General features: G+C 45.8%; 1 protein-coding gene across 2 annotated transcripts in view; it reads right to left on the bottom strand.

Moving 5' to 3' along the window:
• RPS27L (ribosomal protein S27 like) overlaps window positions 1-23,896 on the bottom strand; it is a 31,487-nt gene extending 7,591 nt beyond the window's left edge. Inside the window, exons 1-2 of one of the 2 annotated variants that reach the window (XM_069765580.1) lie at window positions 23,799-23,896; window positions 1,635-1,743 (exon numbers count right to left, since the gene is read on the bottom strand). In XM_069765580.1, coding sequence (XP_069621681.1) covers window positions 1,635-1,743; window positions 23,799-23,804 — 115 coding nt within the window. In that variant the 5' untranslated portion in view covers window positions 23,805-23,896. Of the gene's footprint in view, window positions 1-1,634; window positions 1,744-1,874; window positions 1,978-23,798 lie in introns of those variants that run through there. The other variant, XM_069765581.1, reaches the window with a different exon arrangement.
• Between the last annotated feature and the right edge of the window lie 934 nt (window positions 23,897-24,830).

Here is a 24,830-nt window from a genome sequence, read left to right as displayed (position 1 = left end):
AGCATATCTCCATATACTGTATTCAGCTCAGGCTAGATGAATGCCCTATGTTCATGTACAGAAAAACCAAAAATTACAATCAAAAGAAAATCAGACCATAAAAATATGTATCAGTATTTAGTTAGTAAAAAACAGATCTAGGTGATACATTACCATTATATTCATGTCTTGCCAGATTTCACATGACATTACTGAAGCCAGCCCTTCTAAAAGGGAATCTGTATGCAAGATTTGTAGATCTGAAGCCTCTGTCACTCCAGTTCTATTACCCACCCTGCGCCACATTCTCTGCTTGACAGCCTCTATTGCTGTGTGACTTCAGACAGTGAATTAGGAGGCGGCGCCGCTGGGCAGGTAATAGAGGTGGAGTGAGAGGCTTCAGGTCTACAGCCTCAATTGCAGATTAGTTCAAACACTGATTTCTCAGTAATGGAGGAACAGGCTGTCCATGTAAAGCTATTGCTGTTCCGGACTGGTCTTGAAATGGCTACATGCACGTATAAATAGTTTGGGTAGAGAAATCCTGCAGACAGCTTTCCTTTAAATGCTATATTCCTTAATGGAAAATAACACCCTATACTCACCTCCCGCACTGAGTCTCCTAAAGCTTCCGTACCATTGTAATGGTGCGTGAACCCTGCAGCCAATCGGGAGACGCTATCGAGTATTGAGCTACTGTGCTGTTACTCCCTTCAGAGGAATCTTGGACGTCTGAAGGAAGTGAGAACACAGCAGCCCATTAGTGACTGCTAACACCGCACCCCTCCAATCTATTCTAAACTCTGCTGCCCGACTAATCCACCTGTCCCCCCGCTATTCCCCGGCCTCTCCCCTCTGTCAATCCCTTCACTGGCTCCCCATTGCCCAGAGACTCCACTACAAAACCCTAACCATGACGTACAAAGCCATCCACAACCTGTCTCCTCCATACATCTGTGACCTCGTCTCCCGGTACTTACCTACCCGCAACCTCCGATCCTCACAAGATCTCCTATTCTACTCCCCTCTTATCTCCTCTTCCCACAATCGTATACAAGATTTCTCTCGCGTATCACCCCTACTCTGGAACCCTCTACCACAACACATCAGACTCTCGCCTACCATCGAAACCTTCAAAAAGAACCTGAAGACCCACCTCTTCCGACAAGCCTACAACCTGCAGTAACCACCGATCGACCAAACCGCTGCATGACCATCTCTACCCTCACCTACTGTATTCTCACCCATCCCTTGTAGATTGTGAGCCTTCGTGGGCAGGGTCCTCATTCCTCCTGTACCAGTTATGACTTGTATTGTTTAAGATTATTGTACTTGTTTTTATGTTTACCCCTCCTCACATGTAAAGCGCCATGGAATAAATGGCGCTATAACAATAAATAATAATAATAATAACAATGGTACACAAGGTGAGACCCCACTGCCATTTCAGCAGTGTATGAGCGATGAATATAGGGTGGTTTTAGATTACTTTAGGGAATATAGTAATTTGGAAGTGGCTGTCATAGTAGTGGGTAACCCCTTTAAATATGACGGCACCATGATTACATAATATCAGTAACACATTGTACAATCCCATATACCACAACAGCCTTAATGAAGAACCAAACTTCCATCACCAACCAAGTCCTCCTTACCTGGACATTTCACATCCATGAAGTAGGAATTTGGGCTCTGGACTAACCGCTTTTTCTTATGCCTAGTCCTTTCCTCATCAGAGGACGGATGCAACAAATCTTTTGCCAACTGGAAAAAAAATCCACATATCAAAGATCAGTTACATTAATGCGGAGAAATATAATTATTCCCGATGCAGAATGTAATGTACAGGACAAGTGCGAAAACAAGGACGATCAGAAAAGCGAGAGGTGTCGTACCATGGTGTCTGCTAGAACACAAGCCTGTGTGCCGCTATATCGCTCACTATGTGGGTTATAATACAATCACACCTAACTGCTCACTGACTAAATAGGCAGCACAGACAAGTACAGACATGTTATTCAGCCTTGTAACCATTGCAGTGCCGGGCCTGGCTGCGATAACACGGATAATTAACCTTTGTGTTCACTTTGCTGCTAAATGAATGTCATGTGGAAGTGAGAATGAAAAACACTCAAAAAGTTTTCACAGTAAAGAGTGCAGGTTTACATGACACTTCCAAAAAAAAGAGCTCTACTATGCAGGACAAGACTGTGAAGGGGCGGCAGCAGTGCCAAATAAAGCACTAGGACCCCCAAAGATGCCATTGTTCCCGAATGAATGGCATATCCTCGCACTGTACCATCACTCTTAACTGGTCAATGAAACAGCAGTATTTATTAGATTATAACAGAGAAAACACACTAGATTGGATATTTTGGAAGTTAAAGGGAACCTGTCACCCCGTTTTTTCAGTATGAGATAAAAATACCGTTAAATAGGGCTTGAGTTGTGCTTTACAATAGGGTATTTTTTGTCCCTTGATTCCCCACCTATGCTGCCGAAATACCTTACAAAAGTCGCCGTTTTCGCCTGTCAATCAGGCTGGTCTGGTCCAAAGGGCGTGGTCACAGCGCTGTTTCTCCCCCACATCTTATGTTCCCGTTGGTGGCGTAGTGTTTCTCGCATGCGCAAGTGCCGAATGCACTGCGCAGCTGTAGAAAAAGAGCACGCTCTCCACTATTCAGCGGCCATCTTCCTGAGGCCGCGCGTGCGCAGATGGAGTGTCCTGCTTCCCGGGGCTTCAGGAAAATGGCCACGGGATGCCGCGCGTGCGCAGATGGAGATCGCGGCGGCCATTTTCCTGAAGCCGAGTTCGGCCTCAGTAACCATGCTGCCAGGTTCAGTTTGTCTGGGTGTAGTATAGGACCTTGTGGGGACTCAGTTTGTACGGATTTTTTGTAGCGTCTTTGCCAGCACTGGTATGGGTGGAAAGGCATATACGAGGTTGAAATTCCACAGTTGTGCGAACGCATCTATTCCTTGTGCCCCGTCCGTGTGGTAGAGGGAGGAAAATGTCTCCCGCTTTTGCATTTTGTCTGTTGGCAAATAGGTCTACCTCTGGAGTTCCCCATCTTGAGGTTAGGGACAAGAAAACTGCTTGGTTCAGACACCACTCCCCTAGATGCATGTCTTTCCTGCTGAGGAAGTCTGCCTGGGTAATAATAGTAATAATAATAATAACAACAATTTTTATTTATATAGCGCCAACATTTACAAATTATAGACGGGGCTTGTTCAGACAATAGACATTATAGCATAACAGAAATGACAGTTCAAAATAGATACCAAGAGGAATGAGGGCCTGCTCGCAAGCTTACAAACTATGAGGAAAAGGTATTGTCTGATCCTCAGATGCACCGCTGTGATCGATGATAGGTTTTTTCTGGGCCCAGGAAAAGATCCTGGCTGCTATTACCTTCAGAACGGCGTACTTCCTGCCCCCCTGGTGTCAGAGGTAGGCCACTGTGGTCATGTTGTCCAAGTAGACACGGATGTGGTGGTTTTGGATCAGCGATGATGACGCTTTTAGGGCCTCTTCTACAGCCTTTAGTTCGCTCAGGTTTGAGGAGCTGATGCTGATGTTTGATGGCCATCGTCCCTGGAAGTAGAATTCCTCTACCACTGCACCCCAGCCTCGTTGGCTGGCATCTGAGCGGAGTGTCTTCAGGGGAAGCTGATCCCAGCTGACCACCTTCTGAAGGTTTTGGTAGTTTAACCAACACTTCAGGGCTGATTTTTTGTGGCTGGGAAGGGAAATCCTTTGGGATAATGGAATCTGACATCTCCTGGAATGTAGAAGTACATGGGTCTGTAGGATTCATGCTTAGCCTGGGCCCATGGAAACCGCTTGGATACATGCGGTCAGCTATCCTACGACAGACATCGATTCTCTGAGGGTTGGAGCCCGCTGATCCCTGAACCTTGTTATTCTTTGGACAAGGTCGATCTGACGATCCTTGGGTAGAAAGGATGTCTTTTTCTTTCAATCCAGAAGAACCCCTAGAAATTTTCTCCTTGTGGAGGGGTGGATTTCTGACTGCTCTAGGTTCGGGATCCAGCCCAGGAATCTTAATATCTCCAGGGTCTTTCTTACATCCATCTTCAGACAGGGGACAGATGGTGCAGTAATGAGAAAATCATCCAGATATGGAATAATGCATAACCCCTGGCGATGGATGAAAATCACAGCTTCTGCCATAATTTTGGTAAAGACTCGCGGTGCCGACGAGTTGCCGAAGGGTAGAACGCTGAATTGGAAATGCCTGACTCGCTGTCCCTGAGACACTGCGAATCTGAGGAATTTCCTGTGCTCTGGGTGTATTGGCACATGGTAATATGCATCTCCTAGATCCACTGTTGCCATTACCCAATTCTGACTGGTGAGCGGGATTACCAATCTGATTGTTTCCATTTTGAATCGCCTGTACCGGACTGATTCGTTTAATGGCTTCAGGTTTATAATGATCCTGTTCTTCCCTGATGGTTTTGTTACCAGGAAGAGACGCGAATGATGGCCACGTTCTTCTTCCTGTCTTGGCACCCATGAGATCACTTTTGACCGGAGTAGATTTTGTAGGTCCTTTAATAAGGAGTCTTGGAGATGTGGGGTTTGTACGGAGGTCACTCTTAAGCACTGCGAGGGAGGACTCTCAAACTCTATTTTTAGTCCCTCTCGTATGGTACGTAAGACCCACTGATTTGTGGAGATGGACTGCTATTGGGTGAGGAAGAACGAGAGTCGACCCCCGACCGAGGACCCGTCGTTGCTTGTCTGGGGTCTGCTGTGGTTGAGGGACAAGGATGTTCCTGCCCATGCCTCCCTTGGGATAGGCCCATCTCACTGTTTTGCCTTTACCCTATAGCTTTGTGAGGGTTGGTGGAACGTCTCTTAGGATTTTTATGTTCGGAGAGAGATTTCTTCTTATCCAAAGCCTTGTCCAGGATATCTTCTAGGATGGGCACGAACACATGTGACCCTCTGGAGGGGGATGCCACATAATTGGGACTTGGAAACAATGTCACCAGAGTGCTCTCCTAGAGGAGTTGGAGAGGACGGCGGCCTTTGCGGCTACCTGGACAGACTCAGCAGAGGCGTCCGCTAGAAACCCCGTTGCTTTCTGTAGTAGGGGTAGGGAGTCTTAAGATCTCCTCTCTTGAGGTGCCCTGTGTGAGATGATCTTCAAGTTTGCGTAACCAGATAAACAGAGATCTGGCCACGCATGTGGAGGCTATATTGGTTTTCAGTAAATTTGTGGAGGTGTCCCAGGACTTCCTTAACAAGCTCTCTATTTTTCGATCCATTGGATCTTTGAGCTGTTTTTTTTAGTTACCCTGGATACTTGTACATCTACCTTAGGGGTCTCCCATAAGGAGTTATCCCCGTCCAAGTGAAAACGTTTTTTTAATTCTGAGGGCATGCTAAGCCCTTTTTCAGGGAGGCCCCATTCATGTAGGATCAGATTTTGTACATTTTTGTTTACCGGAAAACCCTTTTGATCTCTGGGCTTTAGACCCCCAAACATTTCGTCCTGTACCGTGAGTTTAACTTCCTCCTCCTCCATCCCCATGGTGCCTCTCACTATACTGATCAGCTGACCCATATCTTCAGAACTAAAATAGTATTTTTTGTTCTGATTTAGGGGTGGGAGTGGAACCCTCATTCTCCCAAACGTCCTCTGAGCCCGAAGATTGAATTTGCCCAAATCTGAGTCAGATTCTACCGGAGGTCTTTTCCTCTTTTTAGGAGGAGGTGGCTCGGTCCCGGGATCTAGGAAAGAGTAGCCATGGAGGTCTGGACCTCCTGTTTAATGAGGGATCTGATGCTATCCAGGAGGGAGGGCTGTTCGGAACATAGGACCTCATCTGTACAGGACTGGCAGAGCTTTTTCCCATATGTGGAGGGGAGTCTGGCAGCACACACTTTACACTTGCGGCTTGCCCTCTTAGGGTCAGAGACCTTTTCTCCCTATAAGAGAGAGTGAAGGTTTACTAAGCCGTCTGGGAATAACTACTGGACAGCCGGGGTCGACACCTACTACTTACAGTAGGAGGGGGTACGCTGGGCTCTGCAGATGCAGAAAAAGGGGGCTTGCTAGTGTCACCAAAATATTATTCAATTTCACCCAGGTATATGCCTAAGGTAAATGGCCATCCATATAAGGTTATTCTAATTCATATACGATTATATTCAGAAGTTAATCACCAATTGCCAACCTATGTAATCATTATGTATGGAAAATAATGTATACCTCTAGAGGAAATCTCCCAGCAGACCGAGTGGTGCAGAGTGCGTACCCAAGTGTCCTCCTTCGTGCGCCCCGACGCGTGTTTCGCCCAGAGCTTCTTTCGGGCGTGTTGTCCTCGTTGGGAAATACAGGTGCTTCTCACAAAATTAGAATATCATCAAAAAGTTACATTTATTTCAGTTCTTCAATACAAAATGTGAAACTCATTATACAGAGTCATAACAAACAGTGGTGTATTCAAGTGTTTATTTCTGTTAATGTTGATCAAAAACCAATGGGTTATGCCAAAGAAAACCCAAGTCATTATCTCAGTAAATTAGAATACTTTATAACGCCAGCTTGAAAAATTATTTTAAAATCCGAAATGTTGGCCTACTAAAATGTATGCTCAGTAAATGCACTCAATACTTGGTCGGGGCTCCTTTTGCATCAATTACTGCTTTATTGCAGCGTGACATGGAGGCGATCAGCCTGTGGCACTGCTGTGGTGTTATGGAAGCCCAGGATGCTTTGATAACAGCTTTCAGCTCGTCTGCATTGTTGGGTCTGGTGTCTCATCTTCTTCTTGACAATACCCCATAGATTCACCCCATAGATTCTCTATGGTGTTAAGGTTAGGCGAGTTTGCTGGCCAATCAAGAACAGCGATACTGTTGTTTTTAAACCAGGTATTGGTACTTTTGGCATTGTGGAAAGGTGCCAAGTCCTGCTGGAGAATGAAATTTCCATCTCCAAAAGGCTTCTCAGCAGAGGGAAGCATGAAGTGCTCTAAATTTCCTGGTAGATGGCTGTGCCGACTTTGGTCTTGATAAAACACAGTATACCTTCACCAGCAGATGACATGGCTCCCAAAACCATCACCGATTGTGGAAACGTCACACTAGACCTCAAGCAGCTTGGATTGAGTGCCTCTCCACTCTTCCTCCAGACTGTGACCTTGATTTCCAAATGAAATGCAAAATTGACTTTCATCTGAAAACAACACATTGGACCACTGAGCAACAGTCCAGTTCTTTTTCTCCTTGGCCCAGGTAAAACGCTTCTGGCATCGTCTATTAGTAATGAGTGGCTTGACACAAGGAACGCGACACTTGTAGCCCATATCCTGGATACACCTGTGTGGTGGCTCTTGAAGCAATGACTCCAGCAGAAGTCCACTCCTTGTGAATCTCCCCTAAATTTTTGAATGGCATTTTCTTAACAATCCTTTCAAGGCTGCGGTTATCCCGTTGCTTGTGCACCTTTTTCTACCCCACTCTTTCCTTCCACTCAACTTTCCATTAACCCTCCGTCACATACAATATTCGGACTAACGAGTTCACATACAATGTGCCTGTCAGGCGCCTGCTGGAAAAATACCTATAATATCTAATGTTTGCAATTTCAGTGCTCTAAAAGTGATCAGTGACCTTCATAGGGATGTAATAAAAGAGACTACACATAATCAGTTGCAAAAAAAAACATTTACTTAACATAAAACTAATAACTATGAAATACAAACTTTTCAAAACTCCCGCCAAATAGTCCCCAGTTCGACTCTCTGAAAAAAATGTACAAAGAAAATTTTTGAACACAAACTTAATTTTAAGGTACCTTAAGTACTATTAAAAACATATTCAATCAGAAGTAGATGCTGAGGTTTCCCCAGAAAAGTCGCACTTACAGAGCAAATAGCAAGAATTACACACCATTTTTGCATGTGTCAGGCAAATTGCTTTATGACATTTGAGACATTCATAATTTGAAAGCCTTCTGGTTCCGCTTTCCGTTTGGCAGGTGGTGCATCTCCTTCTTTTGTGAGGTGGTGCAGATGGTGACTTTTCACCATCATCTTCTGGACGGAACCTTTTGAGCTGAACTTGAAGGCGAGAGGGGATACCGATTGTTTTCACGCTTCTCCTGCGTAGCTCTCCAAATACTAGTTCATGGGCCAATTTTTTCAGATACAATCGTCTACGGAGTGGTTCAAGCTTGTTTTCAAGATAAATTACTTGTGAATTTATACCACCCAAATTCAACATAGCAAAAAATATGACCATTGGCCAGCGTTTGATGTTTCTGCTGACGTTGAAAGTGGAGCACATCTGATCTGCTGTATCCACACCCCCTTTGGTGGCATTGTAAAATGTAATTATCTCCGTTTTTTTTCTGCCCCAGTCCCAGGATCGATGGCAGCATCATCATGAAGTGTTGATAGAAGAAGTACGATTTTTTTGGCATGTGGTACATAGGAAACTAAAGCCTTTCCATTATGGAATGCAAACATACTGCTGTACTGTTGTCTCTCTTTCACACTTACAAACTGTGGCGGCAATTCCCTTTTGTTTTTTCTTACAGTTCCCACATACGACAGCTTCTGAATTTTCAGATAATCAATCAGATCACAACTTGTAAACCAATTGTCAGCTGTAATATTGCGACCCGATCCAAATAAGGGTTCATCCAGTCTTTTTACAACATCAATGGGTTTGTTGCTCACACAGTAAGGACCTTCTGGTTGTTTTCCTGCATAAACTTCCAGGTTGTAAGTGTAGGTCTTACTGGCATCAACAAGGGCATAAATTTTTATTCCATATTTGTTTGGCTTTGATGGAATATATTGACGAAAGGCACATCTACCACGAAAACCAAGGAGCATTTCGTCAATAGTGAGATTCTCTCCAGGGTAATAACTTTGTTTACAGTTTACAACAAATCTTTGAAATATATCACGAATTGGAGCAAGTCGGTCATGTGTTTTGCGTTCGGTTCGGGTAGTTCTGTCGTCAAACCGAAGGCAACAAATTAGAATCTTGAATCTGTTTATGGACATAACAAGGCTAAATTTTTCAACTCCATCCCCATCTTTACCCCAAAGTTCCTCCAAACTTTGTCTATTTGCCCTATAAGCTCCTGCAAGGTACAGTAATCCAAAAAAAGCACGCAGTTCTATTTCATCTGTGGGCTTGATGGTTCTGTTGCAGATGTACTTGTCCTTTATAATGTCTATATATTGGTTGGTATATGTGACAATAGAGTCCAGAATGTCATCTGTAAATATACTGTTCCAGCATTCAACTGCAGTTTTTGCATTACGTGCAGTTCCTATTACTGCAGGAAGGTGAGTAATAATGTTTAAAGGTTCCCTACGTTTTTTCTGGAATGGCTTCTTGTTCCATTTAGTATTTTTATCTTTTCCAATATAATATGATCCAACTTCTTCATCCTCACCACTGTCACCATCTTGCTCTGTTTCAGAATCCAGGACACATTCTTCCACCTCATCATGAGAATCAATCTCACTTTCCTCTCCTAAATCCTCATTCAGTGTGAGGTCTCTATCATCTAACAGCATGTTTGTTACTTCCTCAACATCAAGTTGTTTGGATAAATTGTACATTTTCCTCTCCATTTCAGCAGATAATCTGAAGCAAGAGAAGGAATATGTTAGGGAACTACTGTATATGCCTGAGCAGCACACTTTCTTTTATAAAATCTCCCTTATTTCTATGAAATATCCTCACATTTTGTGCTATACATTCATAAAACAAGCTAAATAAACTATTGTGATGAATAAAAACATAAAATACCAACCTTACTGAATGTGACGTATTCACATACAATGAGCCTGAGAGATCTGTGCAGCTATATCCTCTCCCCTGAAGCTCTGAAATCCAACTGTGATATCAGGTTTCACAGACCTTCAAGAGACAGGAGACTACCTGGAGGGAGGGGGTTTCCTCACAATCTGGTGAGGAAGGAGAAATGAAAGTAAAAGAGAAGCGCCTGTCAGATCAGTTGTATGTGACGGAGGGTTAAGTAAGCTCCACAATCATGGGGGAGACTGCTGACTTGACAAATGTCCAGAAGGCAGTAACTGACACACTCCACAAGGAGGGTAAGCCACAAAAGGTCATTGCTAAAGAAGCTGTTTGTTCAGAATACTGTATCCAAGCATATTAACCCTCCGTCACATACAACTGATCTGACAGGCGCTTCTCTTTTACTTTCATTTCTCCTTCCTCACCAGATTGTGAGGAAACCCCCTCCCTCCAGGTAGTCTCCTGTCTCTTGAAGGTCTGTGAAACCTGATATCACAGTTGGATTTCAGAGCTTCAGGGGAGAGGATATAGCTGCACAGATCTCTCAGGCTCATTGTATGTGAATACGTCACATTCAGTAAGGTTGGTATTTTATGTTTTTATTCATCACAATAGTTTATTTAGCTTGTTTTATGAATGTATAGCACAAAATGTGAGGATATTTCATAGAAATAAGGGAGATTTTATAAAAGAAAGTGTGCTGCTCAGGCATATACAGTAGTTCCCTAACATATTCCTTCTCTTGCTTCAGATTATCTGCTGAAATGGAGAGGAAAATGTACAATTTATCCAAACAACTTGATGTTGAGGAAGTAACAAACATGCTGTTAGATGATAGAGACCTCACACTGAATGAGGATTTAGGAGAGGAAAGTGAGATTGATTCTCATGATGAGGTGGAAGAATGTGTCCTGGATTCTGAAACAGAGCAAGATGGTGACAGTGGTGAGGATGAAGAAGTTGGATCATATTATATTGGAAAAGATAAAAATACTAAATGGAACAAGAAGCCATTCCAGAAAAAACGTAGGGAACCTTTAAACATTATTACTCACCTTCCTGCAGTAATAGGAACTGCACGTAATGCAAAAACTGCAGTTGAATGCTGGAACAGTATATTTACAGATGACATTCTGGACTCTATTGTCACATATACCAACCAATATATAGACATTATAAAGGACAAGTACATCTGCAACAGAACCATCAAGCCCACAGATGAAATAGAACTGCGTGCTTTTTTTGGATTACTGTACCTTGCAGGAGCTTATAGGGCAAATAGACAAAGTTTGGAGGAACTTTGGGGTAAAGATGGGGATGGAGTTGAAAAATTTAGCCTTGTTATGTCCATAAACAGATTCAAGATTCTAATTTGTTGCCTTCGGTTTGACGACAGAACTACCCGAACCGAACGCAAAACACATGACCGACTTGCTCCAATTCGTGATATATTTCAAAGATTTGTTGTAAACTGTAAACAAAGTTATTACCCTGGAGAGAATCTCACTATTGACGAAATGCTCCCTGGTTTTCGTGGTAGATGTGCCTTTCGTCAATATATTCCATCAAAGCCAAACAAATATGGAATAAAAATGTATGCCCTTGTTGATGCCAGTAAGACCTACACTTACAACCTGGAAGTTTATGCAGGAAAACAACCAGAAGGTCCTTACTGTGTGAGCAACAAAGCCATTGATGTTGTAAAAAGACTGGCTGAACCCTTATTTGGATCGGGTCGCAATATTACAGCTGACAATTGGTTTACAAGTTGCGATCTGATTGATTATCTGAAAATTCAGAAGCTGTCATATGTGGGAACTGTAAGAAAAAACAAAAGGGAATTGCCGCCACAGTTTGTAAGTGTGAAAGAGAGACAACAGTACAGCAGTATCTTTGCATTCCATAATGGAAAGGCTTTAGTTTCCTATGTACCACATGCCAAAAAAATCGTACTTCTTCTATCAACACTTCATGATGATACTGCCATCGATCCTGGGACTGGGGCAGAAAAAAACCCGGAGATAATTACATTTTACAATGCCACCAAAGGGGGTGTGGATACAGCAGATCAGATGTGCTCCACTTTCAACGTCAGCAGAAACATCAAACGCTGGCCAATGGTCATATTTTTTGCTATGTTGAATTTGGGTGGTATAAATTCACAAGTAATTTATCTTGAAAACAAGCTTGAACCACTCCGTAGACGATTGTATCTGAAAAAATTGGCCCATGAACTAGTACTTGGAGAGCTACGCAGGAGAAGCGTGAAAACAATAGGTATCCCCTCTCGCCTTCAAGTTCAGCTCAAAAGGTTCCGTCCAGAAGATGATGGTGAAAAGTCACCATCTGCACCACCTCACAAAAGGAGATGCACCACCTGCCAAACGGAAAGCGGTACCAGAAGGCTTTCAAATTATGAATGTCTCAAATGTCATAAAGCAATTTGCCTGACACATGCAAAAATGGTGTGTAATTCTTGCTATTTGCTCTGCAAGTGTGACTTTTCTGGGGAAACCTCAGCATCTACTTCTGATTGAATATGTTTTTAATAGTACTTAAGGTACCTTAAAATTAAGTTTGTGTTCAAAAATTTTCTTTGTACATTTTTTTGAGAGAGTCGAACTGGGGACTATTTGGCGGGAGTTTTGAAAAGTTTGTATTTCATAGTTATTAGTTTTATGTTAAGTAAATGTTTTTTTTTGCAACTGATTATGTGTAGTCTCTTTTATTACATCCATATGAAGGTCACTGATCACTTTTAGAGCACTGAAATTGCAAACATTAGATATTATAGGTATTTTTCCAGCAGGCGCCTGACAGGCACATTGTATGTGAACTTGTTAGTCCGAATATTGTATGTGACGGAGGGTTAAACAGACTAGGGGGACCTTTTTAAAGGGAACCTGTCACCCCGTTTTTTCAGATTGAGCTATAAATACTGTTAAATAGGGCCTGCGCTGTGCGTTACTATAGTGTATGTAGTGTACCCTGATTCCCCATGTATGCTGAGAAATACATTACCAAAGTCGCCGTTTTCGCCTGTCAATCAGGCTGGTCTGGTCAGGTGGGCGTGTTCACAGCGCTCTTTTCTTCTCCAGCTTTCCGTTGGTGGCGTAGTGGTGTGCGCATGTCCAAGGTTCGAATTCCCTGCGCCCACGTGAAGACACAGCGCGCGATCTGCGCTGTAATCCCTTGCATCGGTGGGGGCGGCCATCTTCCTGGGGCCGCGCGTGCGCAGATGGAGTGCTCTGCTGCACGGGGCTTCAGGAAAATGGCCGCGGGATGCCGCGCGTGCGCATTAGAGATCGCGGCGGCCATTTTCCCAAAGCCGAGTTTGCATCTCGGCTTTGGGAAAATGGCCGCCGCGATCTCTAATGCGCACGCGCGGCATCCCGCGGCCATTTTCCTGAAGCCCCGTGCAGCAGAGCACTCCATCTGCGCACGCGCGGCCCCAGGAAGATGGCCGCCCCCACCGATGCAAGGGATTACAGCGCAGATCGCGCGCTGTGTCTTCACGTGGGTGCAGGGAATTCGGACCTTGGACATGCGCACACCACTACGCCACCAACGGAAAGCTGGGGAAGAAAAGAGCGCTGTGAACACGCCCACCTGACCAGACCAGCCTGATTGACAGGCGAAAACGGCGACTTTGGTAATGTATTTCTCAGCATACATGGGGAATCAGGGTACACTACATCACTATAGTAACGCACAGCGCAGGCCCTATTTAACAGTATTTATAGCTCAATCTGAAAAAACGGGGTGACAGGTTCCCTTTAAATACTTAGGAAGCCTTTTCAGGTGGTTTTCATTGGCTGTAAAGAATAATCATCAATATTAATAGCAATAAACACTTGAAATAGATCACTGATTATAATGACTCTATACAATATATGAGTTTCACTTTTTGTATTGAAGATCTGAAATAAGTTAACTTTTTTATGATATTCTAATTTTGTGAGTAGGACCTGCATATTGTCTGGTTACTCTTCATCCCTCCAGCCACGCTCCAGTGATGCCCGTGAGCTGATCTGAGTACCACCCTGCTAGGAGAACAATTGTTCCTCCCCTTCCTAAACAGTCCCCTGCATGTACAGTTGGCTTCCTGGCCGATTTTGGGACAGTAACCCACCCTCCGAGCCATGTGTAGATGACAGGCCTGATAACTGTGTGAATTGGCATTGCTCCTCTTATACCACCACCTCATCCATCACGACCTGAAATTGTGGTATAGCAACGCTGATGATGGCATCATCAGCGCTGGCCATATTGGTGGAATATTCAAAGCAGTGCAAAATAGCACACACGCCCCGCGTGGAGGTCCACTAATTGGTGGTGGTGTTAATGCAGTGCAACTCAGCTGGACGTGCTGCAGCTGAAACTTCACTATTGCATGCGGGTGCTTAGTGTCTACAGCATATGCAAGGTGAAGTTCTACCTTGTTGGTACATTGCATATCAGCCGGTGAGCAGGAAGGCAGAAGTGACGCTGCAGCACAGAAAGGCAAGCAGCAGGGTGAGAACACTGAAAGTGCACACACACTGCCCGCACTTTCAGCAGCAGCTCCGACATATGTGGGTAGTTTTTTAGAAGCCTTGCACCACCAAGTTTAGCATGTGCACCAGGTAAAGCATGTGCATCAAACCAGCTAGGCTCAGAGCTGCTTTGAGATTTTGCTCGTTATCGCACACCACCAGGTCGGGCAAAAGGTTTGCCAGCAGCAACCACTCATCTGCCTGCCAGTCCACAACTCCTGTACGTTGTGGGATTTGTCCCCTAAACAGAGGAGTTTAAGAACAGCCTACTGTCATTTCCCTCGGGCTGTGCTCAAGTTAGTGGTGCAGGTCTTCGTGTGACCGAAAGTGGAGGAAGAAGATTAGGAGGCAGGAACCTGGACAGAAACGTACAGCAATATTAGGTGGTGGCAAAACATGAGGTAGAATGCCTTCTGCCTCTGTCCTACCCCCAGCCGCTACTAAATTTACTCAGTGGGCAGTTAGGGAGATGTAAAATCCCTGGCCATGCTTACTGCTCCACGTAGCGGTAGTTATGTGGACCTTTCCATTGATGGTGTTGTGCAGTGCACAACTGATTTGGTCCGCAACATGTCTGTGTAAAGAAGAGATGGCCCGTCTGGAAAAGTAGTGGCGGTTGGGAACAACGTACTGCGGGACAGCCACCGATATTTAAAAAAAAAACTGTACGACTCCACCAGCCGAAATGACAGCATTTCAAAGGCCAGTAATTTTGAATTGCTGTCATTCAGGACTGTGGCTAGGTTGGGATCTGCTCTTTCTCTTGAGGATTTTGGGGGATGGAATGTTGAACACTTCTGTGGAATGGTGTGGAGATGCGGTCACATCCTCTAAATGTGGGAGCTGGTGACCCTGTTGATAGTGAGCAGGAGGAAGAGGCAGAGACCACAGCAGAAGGCTCAGATCTGTCATGGTTTTTAAGGTGTGTACTCCATAGCACCTAATGCTTGGAATTCTGATGCCTCACCATACAGGTGGTGCTCAGGTTCAGAACATTTATGCCTCGCTTCAGGGTCTGATGGCAAAAAGTGCAAACCACTTGTTGCTAACACATTCTCTGAAGAAATGTCATGCCAGTGAGCTCTTTTGAGCTGACTTTGGTGTGCTTATAGCAACAGCGCGATGGGCAGGAGCAGCAGATGTACTGGCTAGGGGCTGCCCGCTGTGCCTTTGCACCCTGCTCCCACTTTTGCTGTACTGTTGTGGCAGCGTGGCCACCTCCTCTTGTTCCGAACTGCTCTCGTAACTAGGATTGCCTCCGATCCATGTGAGATCTAGGACTTAATCATCCCCCCAGTCATCTTCCACCTACTCCTTAACCCTGCCCTCCCTTACCAGTCTGCACCCGACATAAAGACGCTGTAGTTGGCAACAGAGTTTCATCATCTGATCATCTCACATGTGCTGTGGTCGTCCACTGACCGTCTGCACTAACCCTCCCACATAATCATCATCCAACCTAACAAGTGGTTGGGAATTAGTGCATTCAGTCTCTTCCACTTCTGGGGCTGGGTAAGGTGGATGGGCCACAGAACCCCAGCCAACAGAGTCATCAAAATGCAGAAAAGACTGCTGCATGACTTGGGGCTCAGACTGCTTGGCTGATTTGCAATAAGTTAGGTGGAAGCCTGATGACCATGTCCTCAGGTGCCAACTGTGCACTCTCTGTACTAGACTGGGAGGAAGATAATGCAAAGGAATTGGAGCCACTCTCAGCCATCCAATCTTAACACCTTTTCAACATTTGCGGCCTCACCATTCGTGCAGCGGTATTTGGGCCTACGAAAGGGCACATTACGTCTTGTCACCTGTGTGCACCAGATGAAGGTGTTCTAATTGTGCATGTAACAGATACAGAACAATCAAGTACTCTCCCAGAAACACCACCATCAGCCGCTACACCAGCACCATTTGATGCCCTCATTTTTGGAAATTGATTTGGTTCTCTTCCCCAACCCAGGGAAGAGGGGTACTACTGTGCACCGTAGTACACCAACGCAACAAACAAGGCAACACAAACAAGGGTTAACAGAAAACTCCAGGCATACAAAATATCCACACTCATATAACAGAGGAATGCACTGGGGATGTGGAGGTAGGGGAATAAACAAAAATAGAGGATAGGGAATTACCACACATACAAACCAAGAAACAGTCACTGATCACTCCTCCAAAGCTCCTTCTCAAACGAACTCCTCTCCCTCCATTAGCCATGCAACAAATACTAGCTCTGACAAGGATTTGTAACAGAGCCCAGATTATAAAGGGTAAATAAGTGGCCGATTAACCCCTGTTCTGCCAGAATAAACACATTTAAACTGAAGAAGTGCTTCTTCTCAGTGCCACAGTAGGAGCAATCAGATACTGCGGTCTTCTGGCTCCACATTGTCATGGTAACCTCCTGACAGACATGGCAGAAGAGTACATTTATTTGCAACAGTACTAGAAAAAACACAGCAGTCCTGAAAGTCTTTGTTCTAAAAACGGCAAGAAGACAGTTGATGCCAATTACTTATTTCCCAGACTCGTAAAAATCACTCCAGCACCCGAAAAATTTGTTTTGGGGCCTAGAAATGGCAACAACAAGACTGATGTGATATATTGATTTGCAAAACTACTAGAAAACAGAACCAGGCTTTACAAATTATGTTTGGGGTTTACATATGGCAAGGACACAGCTGATGTGATATATCGATTTGCAAAAGTACTGGGTCATTCCATATCAAGTGATCCAAATATGAATATTTTTTTTTACCTGACGTCTTTAGATTTTTTTTTATGAAGTACAACTTTAGTTAATTACAAATTAAAAGTTTTGATTTTTTTTCTTCATCAGTTAATTTTTTAACAGACGTCTAAAGTTTTGAAAAAGCACAAACTTTGGCCTGGTATGGCTTTATATGTTTTATCATATCTCGGGCTAGAATTAAGATAAAGAGGTGGGAGAGGCATCATTGTTCTCAGAGCGGTACCAGCTTTCATTTGATATGTCACAAGACTATATTTCTTTATATTTTGTTTTGGAGAAATCAAATTCAAAATTTTGATGCGCAATTGTGAAAAAAAAAATGTTTTAACCCCTTACCCCCGGTGCTTTTTTCGCTCCTTTTCTTTCCAGAGCCATAAGTTTTTTATTTTTCCGTCAATATGGCCACGTGAAGGCTTATTTTTTTGCGGGACGAGTTGTACTTTTGAACGATACCATTGGTTTTACCATGTTGTCTAACAACGGGAAAAAAATTCCAAGTGTGATGAAAATGCAAAAAAAAGTGCAATACCACACTTATTTTTTGTTTGGCTTTTTTGCTAGGTTCACTAAATGCTAAAATTGACCTGGCACCATGATTCTCCAGGTCATTACGAGTTCATAGACACCAAACACTCGCTTGCGCCCATATGTCAGCTGTTGATAACAGCTGACATGTAGCAGCTTTGAGGTGGGCTCACTGCCGGAGCCCACCTCAAAGCAGGGGGAGTCTGCCAGCTGATGTACTATCACGTCAGCTGGCAGAAAGGGGTTAAAATTGTGAAAAAATGCATGTGTGTTACTTGTGTTCTTGTTTATATTTGTACAGGGATTCAACTTGGGACCTATCAAATTGTTTTTTTAAAGGGAACCAGTCACCTGAATTTGGCGGGATCGGTTTTCGGTCATATGGGCGGAGTTTTAAGGTGTTTGATTCACCCTTTTCTTACCCGCTGGCTGCATGCTGGCCGCAATATTGAAGTTCATTCTCTGTCCTCCGTAGTACACGCCTGCGCAAGGTTCAGGGAGCACTTCAGATCTATCCGGACGGGTAAGGGTGTGCCTAGGTTGATCGAGCACATCAGAGATGCACATCTAGGTGATCTGAAGGTCCTCAGTTTTGCGGGGGTGGAGAGGGTGGTCTTACCTGCACAAGGGGGTGATTTACATAAGTTGCTGTTAAGGAAGCCAGGTGGATCATGCGCATGCGCGCGATGGGTCCAGCTGCCTTGAACAACAGGATTGACATGTTCATCTTCCTGTAGTTCCCCCCGGGAGTAGTTTCCTACTTATGCGTTGATAGACTACCACCTTTTCTGTGTGAGCACAACCCCGTGACATGAGTATGTAAGAGGTCTGTGAGAGGTCATAGATAGGTGCGTTCAGCACGCTGCGCATGGAGTGGGTGAGTTCTCCCTTAAATTGATGTATTTTTACCGGATCCTTGTGGTGTGCAGGGAGCTTGTACAAGGCGGGGTATATATTCCGGGTTTGTCCCCGGATTTTATGTATTTTAATGTATTTTATGTTTAGCACATGTGTATTTCGTCTGGAGGGGCCGGATGTAAGGGGCGTGGGCAAGGAGGGAGGGAGGTTTCTCTCCCACTCACCTATTTATATCCACGTCACTCCCCTGCACCTCAGACCCGTTGAAGCGCTGACGTAGGCGCGAAACGGCCGTCGTCGCATCCTGCTCACCCCCTTTCATGTTTCATCACCCCAGGCCGTGAACAAGACGGTTTTGTTTTAATGCTTCAATAAAGAATTTGAACCACACCTGGACCGGTGAGTGTTGCCGTATTGCTCTTCATATTTCTTGTTAGTATACTTTTTTCTTACGAGCACCTCTACCGTGGCATCAGGCTCACGTTAATAAGTGGACGGACCACAGTCAGTTTCTGATCCTGTTTAAGCAGCTGTGCGGTCGTGCTTTTTTGCTTTGGACAGGCCGTCACTAAGCCGAGACTCCTCATTGCCTCTCTTATAGAGGAAGGGTTCCCTCTGAACCGATGTATGCTCTCGATTAAGGTCACCTGTCTTTCTTCTGGCAGAAAAGTTGTTCTAGTCTGGGAATCTAATATGACCCCCCAAAATTTTATTCTGGAATATGGGACCAAGTTTGATTTCTCCCAATTCACAATCCACCCCAGCTCTTGTAGAATGGAGAGTGTGAAATTGCAATCCATCATGAGAAGTATCTCAGGAATTTCTGGTAGGAAGCGTGGATTGGGACATAGTAGTATGCACACTTTAGATCTAAGGTGCACATCACCATGTCTTTGTCTATCAGAGGTATTGTGGACTTTATAGACTATCCTGAATCTCCTGTATCTTATCCACCTGTTCAGGGGTTTGAGATTTATAATCGTCCGGGAGTCTCCCGATGTTTTTTTTTTTATTGAAAAGAGGTTTGAATAATGGCCCTTGCCTTTCTCTGGGATGGGTACTGGGACAATTGCCGCTACTTTTAATAACTCCTGGATGTCTGGCCACATAGGGGAGTTTAAGAGGGGATAGGTACGAAAGGGCTGGTATTTTTTCATATTTTCCTCAGGGAACCCTTTCTTTTTGTCTGAGGCTTTTTCTAATATGTTGTCTAGAATTGGCCTAAACACTTTACCCCCTGAGAACAGGATCCCACAAAGTTTATTCTTTGATTGCATATCCCCCGACCAAGTTTTTAGCCAGATAGCTCTTCTGGCTGCATTGGACAAAGACTGGCTTCTGGCGGCGAATCACACAGACTGAAGCGTCCGCCATGAATCCTGTTGCGAGCTTTGGTAATGGTAAGGATTTGAGGATGACATCTCTGGAGGTTTTAGCCTTGAGATGTTCCTCCAAATCGTCCATCCATAGATGCATGGACTGGGCTACATAGATGGATCTGACGGATTTTTCTGCCCATCTGAAAATCTGGTCTGCTAGGTGCTGTAGAGATGGATGTCTCGAGCCTCCCTGATGCCTTAGAAACGCCACTCCTGTCCACTGGATTAAAAGGCAAACGGACTCTAAAGTCTCTAGGACCTGGTTGATCCTGCCCTCCTCACCGCGTTCCATGCGGCTTGACCGTGCTGAAAAGTCTCTCCTGAGGTCAGCGCTGCCGCTGGGATCTGCCCACCGGCAGACATCCGATCAGTGCGCCCGTCGCGGCCGGAAGTGACGCGGCCGCTGCACACAACCCAGCAGATTGGCGCCGGGCCGAAAGCCCCCAGCACAGAGGAAGCGGACCCGACCCCAGGAGCAGCGCTACATTGGGAAGGCTGAGGGACCCCCCCATCGCAGGTATCAGCAGATGTCTTGCGGTGGGGAAGGGAAAGGCTGGGCCCCCGGATAACCACCATCTGCACAGCACCGTTGGAGGACACGCTTGCTGTTCCTATCCACAGTGGGACAGGAAAAACACTGGTGGGTGGTAAGGGGATGGTCCTTTTAACCGCTTGTTGTTCCTGTCCCACTGAAGGTAAGAAAGACGTCCTCCAATGGTGCTGTCAGGTGGTGAACTGGAAAGAGGCCTTAAAAGACAGTACTCCCACAAGAGGGGGGTGCAGAGTACACACAGCAGCTTCAAGGAAAGTACTCCCACAGGCAGGGGATGCAGAGTACACACAGCGGCTTGAGGGATAGTACTCCCACAGAGGGTAGAGTGCAGAGTACACACAGCAGCTTCATAGAAAGTACTCCCACAGGTGGGGGGTGCAAAGTACACACAGCAGCTTAAAGGACAGTACTCCCAGTGGCTTTTACCACAGAAATAGCACATATAGGGGTTGCAGAGTACACACAGCGTTGTGTTTGCAGAATGTGCAGTATGAATCTGTCCCTCACTCCAAATGTGTCCTATCCATACATTAACGAGAACATAATGGCGGCAGCACTCGTGATCCGGCCTTTATACAGGCAGGGTCACGTGCTGCGCCAGCCAATCACAGACATGACGATACTTGGTAAGGCTTTGAATGGTCCAAAAGTAACCCACAGTCTAAAAGCTTGTTGATTGGCTGTGCTGCAGCCTTTCAACAAGATTTATTAGACTGGCAAACCTAAATAGTAAACCATACATACCATAAAATGTCCATATTCTGTAGCAGACCCTAGGTGTCTGCTATGAACTTTCCGATTCGGGTTTGCTCATCCCTACTTATTTTATTTATATATACAGTTGTCTAAAGTCCATTTCCGTCTATTTGTCTGTAACGGAAATCCCACATCGCTGATTGGTCACACCCGGCCGGCCGCGACCTATCAGCGACAGGCTTTACTATTGATGCTGTCTATGCTTTACGAAATGACCCCAGATGACGTAGGATCACGCGAGACTGCTACATCATCATGGGTTATTGCCGCAAAGCATCACTGGGAACGGACCTGGCGAGAGCATTGCTAACTCCTGGGCTGGATCTGGGGGCCGCCAGAAGGTGAGTATATAACTATTTTTTATTTTAATTATTTTTTTTAACCGGGATATGGTGCCCACACTGCTATATACTACATGGGCTGGGCTATATACTACGTGGGCAGTGTTATATACTCCGTGGCTGTGCTATATACTCCGTGGCTGCTATATACTACGTGGGCTGTGCCTGTGCTATATACTACATGGCTGTGCTATATACTACGAGGATTGTACTATATACTATGTGGATTGTACTATATACTACGTGGGCTGTTGTATACTACGTGGACTGTACTATATACTACGTGGATTGTGCTATATACTACGTGGACTGTTATATGCTACGTGGGCTGTGCTATATGCTACGTGGGCTGTGCTATATGCTACGTGGGCTGTGCTATATGCTACGTGGGCTGTGCTACATGCTACGTGGCTGTTATATACTACATGGCTGTGCTATATGCTACATGGCTGTGCTGTATGCTACGTGGGCTGTGCTGTATGCTACGTTTACTGAACAAGTTCTGTCATACATATTCTAGAATACCAGAAGCGTTAGAATCGGACCACCATCTAATTAAACATAATGGAGACATTCAAAAGGAGTTGTGCAGTTGTAGACAATGCTAACTCTTTTACGCATAAAGTAAAAGGATTTTCCAAGATATTTCATCCAGAGTGACTCCTCCAATAAATATATACACACACAGCAGTACTGCCACCTAGTACACACAACAGTCCCCTCCACTGTATATTCCCACCCATCGGCTCTACACTCTTATGTAACAACATCTAGTACAGGTTCCCCCATTTCTACCCTTAAGTGTAATGACTTCTATGAGTTCTCTCAATATGCCGCTTTGGTATAGATATTGCAGTAGGTTTCCCCAATTTTCCCCTTCATATCTACAGACTTCTGCAATTCTCTTCAATATAGTGACATAAATATTCTCCCCTTTGGTATAATTACATCTACTCCATACAAAAGAGCGGCCACGCCGTGCCCTACTCCATGCAGAAGAGCGGCCACGCCGAGCCCTACTCCATGCAGAAGAGCGGCCACGCCGTGCCCTACTCCATGCAGAAGAGCGGCCACGCCGTGCCCTACTCCATGCAGAAGAGCGGCCACGCCGTGCCCTACTCCATGCAGAAGAGCGGCCACGCCGTGCCCTACTCCATGCAGAAGAGCGGCCACGCCGTGCCCTACTCCATGCAGAAGAGCGGCCACGCCGTGCCCTACTCCATGCAGAAGAGCGGCCACGCCGTGCCCTACTCCATGCAGAAGAGCGGCCACGCCGTACCTTACTCCATGCAGAAGAGCGGCCACGCCGTGCCCTACTCCATGCAGAAGAGCGGCCACGCCGTGCCCTACTCCATGCAGAAGAGCGGCCACGCCGTGCCCTACTCCATGCAGAAGAGCGGCCACGCCGTGCCCTACTCCATGCAGAAGAGCGGCCACGCCGTACCTTACTCCATGCAGAAGAGCGGCCACGCCGTGCCCTACTCCATGCAGAAGAGCGGCCACGCCGTGCCCTACTCCATGCAGAAGAGCGGCCACGCCGTGCCCTACTCCATGCAGAAGAGCGGCCACGCCGTGCCCTACTCCATGCAGAAGAGCGGCCACGCCGTACCTTACTCCATGCAGAAGAGCGGCCACGCCGTGCCCTACTCCATGCAGAAGAGCGGCCACGCCGACAGGTTCCTTTTAACTACTTGGCGTCGGCACTATAAATGTGCAGCAGATGGCACCGAGGATATAAACGCACAGCACTTCTAGAGAAGATATTGGAGGTAGATGCGAGTAAAAAAAAGTAAGACTCTGATTTTTTCTTAATGCAGCTCAAATGTATGGCGCAATCAGCTTCACTAGTCTATACAAATAAGAATAAAAAAATAAAAAAACCCGCAGACATCACGTGCAATTCTTAACACTTTGCGCCAATGGCGCAGTGAGGGTGCTCTGTAGCGCCTGTGCTGAGCGCTGCCACGTTGGTGCAGAGAGCCCGCCCCGCAGTAATAAAGGTGCCACTAGGGGGCGGTGTCACACAGCAGGACACGTGCTCCGGGTGCACGTCACGTGAGCGCACCATATGCTCATTACTGCGCCTTGTCTCGCGCCTGCTGCTGCAGCTTCTACACATATGACGCAGTCACACTGGAGCTTTGTCAGCGTAATAACGTGCGCCACATTACCAGACCATTACACAGCTCACTGTGACCGGCGGCCGCACAGGCCACTACTCGCCGCCTGCCACACGTCTCCTCACAGCAGTGCAGGACTGGCCGCCCGTATCACCGGCCCCGGTAGCTGTCACTTACAGGCATGACCGTCCCGTGTGCGCATCCACAACACACTCCACGCAGCACAGCTTCCAGTTCCAGGCAAAGGGGCGGGGCGTGCCAGCGGAAGCGCTTCACTGAAGAGCTCGGCGGCGGCCATACTGGTTTTGGGCAACTACCATTGCCTCAGCTTCAGCAGGAATGGTTGCTAGTTCCCATAGCATGGCTGCCACCAGCCAGCAGTGTTACGTCTGACCACAGACCAGACCTGAACAGCCATTACTATTAGACATAACGCATAATTTCACCATATAACAAGAAATGGTGGCGGTGCATAAGCAGGCCTGCCAGGGCGCGGGTGGGAGAGTTGGGCTACGTCTTCTGGTTGTCCATGGCAACTAATCTCCTGACTAAAGATACTTCCTGTGCTGTGTGCTATTCTGTAGCCTGAAGTCTCACACATTCGAACCAGTCACTCAATGGATCTTTTATGATTACAAGCGGTGCCCGGGTCTCATCGTCTTCTTTTAGTCTCAGCTGGGCATGGGACCTCTGCGGCCAGTCTGGTCACATTGGCGAACAATGCGTCTCCACTGAAGCCAGTGATTGGCTGCAGGGGTCTCTTGCTGGCCCGTCTTTGTAAATCCTGTTCCAGCTGTACCGACATTTTTAGACTATACTCAGTCGCTTTTAATCATACAGGCAGCGTCGGACTGGAGCACCTTGGGCCCACCAGAAAAAATCATTCTTGGGGCCCACTATACAGCTGCATAGAAATAAATACAAGACCACCAATTGTGCAGTAAATGCGCTAATATCGGGGTATTATATAAGGCAGTACACGTCTTAATATGTAGCAGGGGTTGGGGTAGACCCCTCATAGAATATACAGTAGCCCCCTTCATAGAATATAATGTAGCCCCCTCATAGAATATGATGCAGCACCCCACAAAATATAATGCAACCCCTCACAGGGTATAATGCAGCCCTCCATATAGTATAATGCAGCCCCACCACAGAATATAAGAACCCCCATCATTGCCCATTTCACCACCTCCATCATTGCCTCTC

Source organism: Ranitomeya imitator, chromosome 4, assembly GCF_032444005.1.
Source record: "Ranitomeya imitator isolate aRanImi1 chromosome 4, aRanImi1.pri, whole genome shotgun sequence".
NCBI classification, from domain to species: Eukaryota; Metazoa; Chordata; class Amphibia; order Anura; family Dendrobatidae; genus Ranitomeya; species Ranitomeya imitator.
This window is presented reverse-complemented; position numbering and strand designations above follow the sequence as displayed.